General features: G+C 42.2%; 1 protein-coding gene across 1 annotated transcript; it reads right to left on the bottom strand.

Moving 5' to 3' along the window:
• Positions 1-4,784: 4,784 nt before the first annotated feature.
• On the bottom strand, positions 4,785-7,836 carry LOC100283358 (phosphosulfolactate synthase-related protein). Its single transcript, NM_001156259.2, has 5 exons — positions 7,496-7,836; positions 6,644-6,835; positions 6,332-6,545; positions 5,609-5,832; positions 4,785-5,496 (listed from the first exon to the last, which is right to left on the bottom strand). The coding sequence occupies exons 1-5, from the start codon at positions 7,649-7,651 to the stop codon at positions 5,383-5,385; spliced, it is 900 nt and encodes a 299-aa protein (NP_001149731.1). The 5' UTR covers positions 7,652-7,836; the 3' UTR covers positions 4,785-5,382.
• Positions 7,837-10,070: the final 2,234 nt, after the last annotated feature.

Raw genomic sequence — 10,070 nt, 5'->3', positions numbered from 1 at the left:
GCAAATTCAGTTACAACTGCAAATGATACTAAAATTTACGTCTAGAAAATCCGCAGAAAAGGCAGAACCTTTTTTCAGCACAAATCACAGATATAAAAACTCTGAAACCAGCGAACTATATGAGTTTAATTTTGTCTAATCAATTTGAGTGTGAGCAAAAAATCGTATATGATCTGATTTTTTCACAAGGCAGCAATAGAAGCAGTAGAAGCATTAGAAACTTGTAACATGCAATTGCATAGAAGCAGTAGATGGCTATTTGATATACCAAATAGACATATGGACGAAACTATGGTGCTTTGAAACTATGTCGCAAGCCACAACAATTTCATCTATTAGCTATATGGAAGAAGTGTTGAATTCCTATATCACCATGTCCAGAGAAATTACAAATTAATAATTGCTACATGGTCAAGAACATGACATGAAAGAACAGAGTACATGCAAACTAAAACTGGTTATTAGGATCCAGAATTGCATCGAAAGAAACTATGGTGCTGTGACAGTTGCTAATACTAACCAGGCCTCTTTGAACACCGTCAGGCCTAATGGCGATGAAGGTACGCTCCATTTGGAATCACAGCAGAGGACTGTTGTGAGCTTGAGAAAAAGGGAGAAAAATTCTTTGCATGGGAGCCCACTCTCAATCAGTTTGAGTTGGACTACCCTGGCTGACATATAGGCAGCGTGGTGATTGCTCCAGTATTCTTGGACCACACCAAAAAGCATGAAAAAAATAAAAGAGGGTGAGGGATCTAGGGTATTGTACCTCTGCAGCATGAGCCTCCTGGTCCTGGTGTAGATGGGAGGTGGCCGTCGACTACGGTGGATCGGGGGCAGGGGCGGCGATCCGGGGCAGAGGGGTACCCAATCCACATTTGCCTTCCTTTCCTTTACAGTTAGAAGCATTTCTTCTTCTTTAACATGCCGAGATGATCAAAAGCCTATATATGAAAATAAAAATGTATACATTAATGCATCAAATGTTACTATGAATGCAAGTACTAAATTTTTTAAAACAGAAAAAAGAACTCGACAATCAATATTACATAATATTTCTCGATGCGGCAAACTGACCTTGTAGATAGCGAGTGATATGGTAGCTAACCAAGCCTGTAGCATAAAAAGAGGAAACCAGAACCAGAGCATGTGTTCTAGTTAATGTAAAAACGAAAGCAAACTAATACAAGATGGAAGGACACATTGACAAGATAAGAAAAGGCACTAACAGCAAGGTTCCAAATGTTACTATGAATGCAAGTACTACATTTTTGAAACAGAAAAAAAGAACTCGACAATCAATATTACATAATATTTCTTGATGCGGCAAACTAACATTAAGCCTGACCATCAACCCAGAAAAAGCAACAACTGATCTGACAGCTGGGAAGAAATATTCAGTTTGATGAAGGTATTAGCGACGCCTACAATAGATCTACAAGATATTCATCTAAAACCAATGGATTAGTAGGCTGTCGCTTTTTCTGGGTTGATGGTCAGGCTTAACAAAATAGAATGTTAGTCAATGATTAGTGGGTTGTACATACCTTAAAAGCCAAGCTCTCTTACTCACCATTGACTGCAGCAGTTCTCAAGATCACTTTACTGACTCCCATGTCCAGCCTAACATCCACAAAGTAAGATGATCACTGTGATATTCAAAACTTCAGTGGATAAGAAGCTTTGTCATTACCGTGAGATTCAAATACTTGTGTGTTGCGATAGCACACAATTAATTGCATAAGATGATCTACGAAAACGAACAACACAATGTTATAATTGACATCAATATCAGCTCAGTATCTCGCAAATTACTAAATCACTTCTGATGTTATTGTACTAAACATAAGATTGTAGTTGGCAGGAATAATTGCAAATCAGTTCTGAAGCTCTCATGAATTTTTTGAACTCATTACTAAAGTCTAAAACCTTATAGCAGAATAAAGTTGAACCTTATATGTTACTGTACTAAACAAGCTTCAGAAATAAATAAATAAATAAATAATGCTTCACGCCCTCCGTGGAGGGCTGGAGTACTCGTACATCCTGCCACTGCCAGAGAATATGATGACTCCGATTTGCACATCACAAAGAATGGCTAGCTCGTTTGCCTTCTTGAACAACCCCATCTGCCTCTTGGACTGCCCACGGTTCAAAGGTATCCATTAGAGGACTGCCCACCCAGGGATCTCGTCTGTCAGACTCCTGATCATCCATATCACGATGAGACCATGTTCGCATTACCCCTAAAAGCAAAAGTGGCACATAAACTTACCCCAAAGACCGCCAAAACCAGCTTCTCTGCAAATGCCAATGGATCTGTCACAAATCAAGATGCAGACCCATAAAAAACTAAAGGCAGTCATCGGTTCTATATTAATGCTTCTGTCAAAGAGATTAAACAATCAATAGTAAATCATGGCTAGTTTGCGAATATTCCATCCTTTTCAGGGGACGTGACCGAGTCGCGCTCTGCTCTGTTGATCCGTGGTTGATAAGATTCACACACTTACATCTCAGATCTGGAATTGAAAATAATATGAGATGAAGATGCATACTACAAATATTTTTAATGTTCCTAGTAGTAGATGCTCATGCCCCAAAGGAAGTTGAATGAGAAGAGCTTACGCTGCAGGAAGCCAAGAAGTGCTAGGGATTTGCGTCAGTGCTGCCATGCCTTCCTCTTCTACTTGCTTCCTTGCTTTAAACCATTAACAACATCACGACTTGGCTTCCACAGTTGACGGCGATACTCCTACTGAGAGAAAAGCAATGAGGGCAGGAAGGAACAGAATGGACGGGAGATAGTAAATCACGAGCAGGTGGAGGGAGCACTCACGTGCGAGCGGAGGGAGGCGGAAGCGCGTGGGTGGAGTCGCTCGCGGGGTCAAGGGCGGAGCAGCTCGGGTCGTGGGCGGAGCGCCGCCTAGCTGTTGGTCGGCCTGCAGGAAGAGGAACCCTAGGCACGAGCCTGCCGCAGCCAGGACGAGCGGGTGAGTGAGATTTCCACGGGCGGGGACGACGGTCGGAAGCACAAGCGGCATTGATGGGTGGCAGCGATGAGCGCGGGGTAGGCGAACGCGCGGTGAAGGGGGAGGTTGGGGCGGGGACCGCGCGGGTGGGGGAGGGTCAGGCGGCGAAATGGAGCGCAAATTGCGGGTCTGGCGGCGGATAGCAGAGAGCGAGGGCGAGAGAGAGCGGGCGACAGCAGACGGCAGAACCGTGCACCAAAAATTGCGTACGTCTACACTAACGTCTTATAGAGTAGTAGAGATATAATCTACCAGTTTAAACTTTGCAAACCTACCCAGCCAAAGAACACCATACTCATAACCTCCACAAAATCCACTAAACAAATTACACCAAGACTGCACACACCATCAAAACCAACGGTTCATATCGCTGGAAAATCCCCTCTCCCTTACTCAAATTCTCCAGACAATATTAATTATATCATCCATCTCACTCATCTCTCCCCTCTCCCTCCTCTGCGACCTCGCCACCCCCAGTCTTCTCTCCCCCCACATCCTTGCTGTCGTCGACCTCTCCTCTCTACAAAATCGTAGTGTTAGCACGAGCTATATGTTATATTACAAAAGAAACAGTTAGTGATTTCACCTTCTTAGTCACAAGTATGGTTTGTCTCCTTTTTATCCTTAAGCAATAAATCATCGTCATCTCAATTGAAAACACTAAACATTAGTAAATGACAACAATCTACATGAAAATAATCTTACATTGATATAACTAAAGGAATGTCCATTAAGCTTAAATTTACAAGTTTAATCTACATCATCGATGGTAAAAATAGAATAGAACAATATAGTTTATCCATTAATCAACATTGGTTAGAAAAATGAATGCATGCTATATTTAAAATCTTCATATTATTTTTTCCTATTAGTTCCAGTTTAACTCAAGAGTATTTCTTAATATGTACTACTGGGAATGACTTACAAAATATCAACTACAAATTATTCTCAAAACTGTAATTTAAATGAAAAATTGATTAAAGACACTACTCACTTTTGTCCACTTTAAATGCCCGCAAATTAGAATTCCAACAACTAAGGCCCTGACTGTAATATCTTACTAGGCTATCTCCAATAGATTATTCATCATCATCTCTCATTTCAAACTCCACTCAATAAACAGTGCAAAACAATGTTTTGCATGGTCATATGCATGATCCACGTGCTACAGGCTTAGGCCTACTTTTACTTGTGGTTTAGCTTTGTGTCGCTTGCCTAAGCATTTTGCACACTAGTAAAGATTTGGACAAGTTTCACAAACCAAATTTTGGTAGCATTTGCTCCCCCTACGTATGTGTTAGAAGTTCGAATTTAGACATGCACATATGTTAGATTTGAAATTGTGGATGAAGCAATGCTACCAAATGATGCTAAGGTATATAGGATTGTCAAAAATTGTTCAATAGTTATTATATAGGGTAGATCACATGATTGAAAGTGTCGCTAAAGGCAGGGGAGACATAAAAATTATACTAATTTGGGCTCTTATATGAGGATTTGACCTCATCATCTTCTTAGGCTCCCTCTCCCCTAACCCATCTTTTATAGTCTAACGAGAGACGGTGATTTACAGAATAAGTATTCGTGTTCTATATGAATGAATCTAATCAAATTCTTAAACTCACGCTTAGGTAAAGCCAAGCAAATGATTTTGATAGCACACTTACAACCAGTCCACAAAACATGATTAGTCTGTTAGACAATACCCGACTGTAAATACTGGATTCAGAAAAAAAAAGTATAAAAGTAAATCCGAATGTTTCTTCTTTGTCAATGGATTCATGGTCCATAAACAATTTTAATGTTGTTTTTTTGTTTGACCGAGAACATATAATTTCAAGGATATTGTTGCTGAAGACACCAATAACAAATGGCCAGTTCCTGATCCATGTTGGGTTGATACAATGGTCTGCAAGACGATGGCAAACGTGAAGTCCGTGCCAGAAAACAATTTTCGGCGTTGTCCTGCTTTTGAGACCAAATAATTTTTGAAGTTCATGTGGAGACGTGCTCTCATGCCCTGGAAACTGAAAGTTCCGATATTTCACACGCATACAATAGTACAAACATGAATCCAAGGACCTGGCTCACCGATGCAATGGAACACAAAACACTCTTACACTATTCACATTACTTGCACCACAACCGATTATTATAGTAGCATTGACCAACAGAACCGATTATCAGTAGCGACGCTGACAACATAACAGGTGCTATGCGCTGCTCGCTGGGGGCTACATCGAGGCATTAACAAAGGCGGTTACATCTCTAGGCCATAACAAGCTCTGCGAGGGTGAGAACATGTAGAAGTATCTTACACATCTCAGGAAGGGGAATGGCCATTAGCCCATTAGATCAGGAAGAACGGCGAGGCAAAACGGGAGGCCGAGTTGCTTCTGCGCATGTTGAAGCCCCGGAGGCGCTCCAGATTCATCACGTCAGAGTGTTCAACAAAGAGATTTACCTACATTTGCAGACCGACACATGTCAAAGCATCGGGATCAAATGAACAATGAGAAACAATGGTATTAGCATTAGTCAGCTTGAGGCTTTCCAAGAGGGAGAGGAGTCCGTACCCTTGGGCCATAACGTCTGACGAACCACTCCGAGGTGTTGGAGTTGGAAGCTTCAAACATGGTTTTATCAAGCCCGAGCCGGCCTACAATCTTGGCGATGATGTCTGTCCTCAGAGATTCAGCACGCTGGCAAACATCATCAGCATCGATCATGATCATATCAGCGCCTGCTTCCAAGCATCTCTCTGCCCTCCTAATCAGCAGGTCAACATCTTCAACTCTTTCTACAAGAGTGGACCCCAAAACACACGTGTTTTGAATAAAAATAAGGAATATGATTTTGCATTACTATAGCTTAGAAAAAGTACACAGGTGTAGCATATTGTGCAATGCAGTGAATTGTGATAACAAAAGACAACAGTGGCAGGCCAAGTTATGAATGTTCAATGAAAATAATCACACACAGCTAAAGGAACCATCTAACTGGTCATTGTTCAGTATAAGAGCTGTTGCTTTGTGCAAACATTACGGAGTACTCCCTCCGTCCCAAAATAAAATTCGTTTCGCCTTTAGATTCATACAATACTTGGTGTATGTGTTCTATATATGTGTCAACATTCATCATCATCCAATTGAATATAGACATAAAAATCAAAAGCCAAAGCGAATACTATTTTAGAACGGAGAGAGTATTCAGTATTTCAGTTTGCCTGAGGTCACTAGGGTCTTACCAATTACAGTTTGTACAATGAAGTTGAAATGGCAAGCCTCTGTTTAGTTTACCTGAGGTCTTCCCTTTGACTGGAGCTATGTAAGCCCCAAAGGCCCTATCACCAGACGCAGGAATATCAGAACTGTCAAACTTCACCGAAAACATTGGCTTTGCCCTTAAACCACTACTCTTGATGAGGCGGACTAGTCTCAACAGAGCCTCTTCAGGGAGGTTGAGAGACCCAGCATTCAGCTCAATTGTGTCAAACCCTAAGGCCTTGCATTCCTGAAATGGAATACACATGTTATGTGCTGCTCTGGAAGTGATTTCACACATGTTTTCAATCTGTCACAGAATTAAATAACCATAACAGAGGCGCATACCTCTACATATTGCTTGAAAGAAGAGGGTCCTTGGCGCAGCAAATGCTCTGCCCAATCACCTGTGCTCACATAAATGTCATGCCTGTGTGCTAGATCAGTGATCTCTCTAACCAACTCCTTTCCCATCAAACTATGGCATCCGCCAGAGAACTTCAAACCATCAACGAATGGACTAAGAGAATCCAATATTTCCTGAAATAATAAAAAGAAAACGTTTGGCTTGAGTGTCAGCAATGGTTAGGATGGTGAAAAAAAGACGAAAAATATATCAGCAGTCATTTAAGCATAACCACCCAGTGCCTGCAAAAACCAGTAAATGGCTATTGATAATCTTTCCTATGGTGAACTTTACTCAGTTTCATTAATGTCTAGTCCAATCCACCCGGGGAGGAGGAAGGGGTCTTAAAAAACAGTTGGGAACTAGTTATTTCTTGCTAAAATCAAAATCCAAGAGAGTAATCTACATTTTTATTGTGCCTCCACCACATACCAGAAACTTAGATGCTGGATAATGAAAATATGAAAATACCAGTACAATTAGCATGAATCGGCTAATTTGGTTCGAAAATTTGGCAACGCCCACGAAGATCACGTTCTGAAACTATCCATATGGTCTCAATCTAAACACTAGTATGAATCTATTATAGAGACTAATTAACCAAAAGACGCGGCTTTCACCGAAACAAACACGCCACATTCGCATGCCACGGAATCTTAATCGCAGTCCAATCTAGAATACGCACAATCCAGTCATCCAGCTCGGCACAACACACCACAAAACGAATTAGGGCAGAGCACACGCAGACGCAGCGCCACGAAATAGGGGGTGGCAGCTGTGAATCAGCGGTGAACCTGGAGCGCCTGGTTTGCGGGGCGGAAGGAGTAGAAGGGGCTCCGCATCTCCGTCACCCCGTACCGCCGCGGCTTCTCCGGCCGGTCGTCCTCCTCGTTGCCATAGCCGTAGCCTCGCAGGGACAGAGCCACCACCTCCTCTCCCCACCCCATCATCTCCGCCGTCGCCGTCCTCTCTCTCTCGCTCGGTTGCGCTCTGCGCCTCTGCCGCTCTCTCTCGCTGTGGTGGACGGCCCGAACGGATCGCTCCGTCGCTCGAGAAAATGCACGGGAAGAAGGCGGTGGAAGCTCGCGGCTGCTTCTGGAAACTAGCGCTGGGCCACGGCAATGACGTGTCGTGGGGACCGCCGGGACTGTTTCGACCCATTTTATCCAGTCTGAACTGGGCTTTTATTGGGCCTGGAGGGCTCTGGTTTTGGTTTCTACTACGTGCTTCCCTTCTAGAAAAGGGCAAACAATCCGGCACACTTTTGGGGTAAAATCCTAGCATTCATCATCAAAACAAAGTAATTACTGCTGTCAGATGAATTAATAACTGATAAACTATACTAGTTTAGTGTTGAATTAATGTAGTATATAAAATCATGAGTATTATTACGCTTTTCTAATGTTAAATTCGTCTAGAATTAACTAGCAATTGAATTAATGTAGTATATATATATATAGTATGTATATTACAAGCCATAGGCTCTCTGTAGTTAATAGAAGCCCTGTCCACCCAAACAAGACCACTAACCCGAACCTAATTGAACTGCTTGGTTAGGAAAGCACGGAACTATCTAGCTACAACCCGCACTTACACCGGGCCACCGGCCCATTTAATTCCAAACCTAGGTCATCGTCTCCTACACACCCCAGCTTCGCACCAGCCACCGCCCGCTACCCAGCAGGGGTCCCCACCCCACCGCTCACCCGTCCCCTTCGCTTTTATGATAGCCCTTCCAAGTTATCAGGCTCACATGCACCAATCCTTTGCCATTAACGGCCTCAGATGGCTACGCATGTGTACCAGGTGACCTAACAAGGCTATCGATTTTATCAACTCGAACTCATCATCCCAAGGATCTCCCACATTACAGGCATATTACACTAATCGCATTTTATTCACACACATTGGAGATAGAGCGGAAGACTTTTACAAAATATGCCTTATATTCCAGAACTCAAGTTTTACAACATGAAAGTGATTGAAATTATTACAAATCCTAATAATACTCGAGGGCATAACTTACTACAACAATTGGAAAAGGTGAAGCCTTTCCATAAGACATACACATAAACATTTTAAGCTTCAAGACCTCCACACGAAGCAACTATCAAAAGTTAGAGATAACAAGAATCTTTCGTGCAACAACATAGGGAATAAAACCCTGAGTAAGCAATTACTCAACAAGACTTACCCGACTAAAGAAAAGACTTTCAAGGGTATGATGAATTTGGAACTCAAGGTAAAGCTTATCAATTATCGAAGACCCTTTTTGGCAGCCAAGTTTTATTTCACAAGTTAGGTATTTACTTGAACCTAGACTAGCCTAATCTAGTTCAAGCACTTGGCCTATACTAGCTACATTTTATCCATACTCATATTTCACTTGCTAACTACGATGATGGTCTCAGGGATAAGTCTCCATAACCGAGGAGCAACGAAAATTTGAATCGATTATACCCAGTTGGGTATTTCTAACCACACGACATATGTAGCACTTAACTGTTGCATATGTCAACCATTCCCACGGAGTCCTCCACTACATGAACAGGTCTGCGCCACCAGAGAGTACATTACCCTACTAGGCGTGCTACTATGCTAGGAGGGTACATACTACTCCCGCCATCTCTCCACTCCTAGTGCGTGATTGTCTCTTCACGTATGGAATGGCCAGGTTCAAGCTTACCCTGTTCCATACCAGGGTATGTGGCTAGTTGCAAAGTATCAACTACAATAGGCCAATCAATAGTATGATCCTTAATCGACACAGACGGGCGACCTTGTCTTCTCAGCGGTTGGTCTCGATTTATTCAACCCATTTCTCCATTTTTGGCACCCGGTAGGGGTACTCTTTTCGGACGATAAATCCACCCAGGCCAAGAATGGACTCACCATCTTACGTTTGCTTTAATTTTTGAAGTAAAAAGCCCATAACCAATGTTCCACATCAGTTTTTTGAAAACAAATGATTTTTCAGTTCCTAAGCAGGGCTAAACAATATCAGTTCTTTTTTATAAAACAATGGTTAAGGAATTTCCAAGGAATAGTACTGCATTAATTGTTTATCACACAACTCCTATCACCTAATGCACTATATAAGGTGACAAAGCATTTAAAACACAAGGAAGTAGCAAGTTAGGACTGGGCGTTCGGGTTTACCCGAAATTTCGGGTCGGGTTTTTTGGGTTTTTTATATTTCGGGTTTTCAACAGTAGAACCCGTACTCGTACCCAAACTTCCGGGTACCCGCAATTTCGGGTACCCGCAATTTCAGGTTTGGGTTTGGGTAAAATTCGGGTACCCGATATTATAAATCATACACAAGACTACAAGAGTACAAGACATCTATATGACAATGGAATCACAAAA

This window comes from Zea mays, chromosome 5 (genome assembly GCF_902167145.1).
Source record: "Zea mays cultivar B73 chromosome 5, Zm-B73-REFERENCE-NAM-5.0, whole genome shotgun sequence".
NCBI lineage: Eukaryota > Viridiplantae > Streptophyta > Magnoliopsida > Poales > Poaceae > Zea > Zea mays.
Note: the sequence above shows the minus strand (reverse complement) of the source record. Positions and strands in the feature narration are given on the sequence as shown.

Coding starts and splice junctions, on each gene's coding strand:
- LOC100283358 (NM_001156259.2), bottom strand. CDS start 7,651: ATGATGGGGTGGGGAGAGGAGGTGGTGGCTCTGTCCCTGCGAGGCTAC. Junction 6,546..6,643: donor CTTTCAAGCAATATGTAGAG/GTATGCGCCTCT, acceptor ATTCCATTTCAG/GAATGCAAGGCCTTAGGGTT. Junction 5,833..6,331: donor AGTCAAAGGGAAGACCTCAG/GTAAACTAAACA, acceptor CCACTCTTGTAG/AAAGAGTTGAAGATGTTGAC.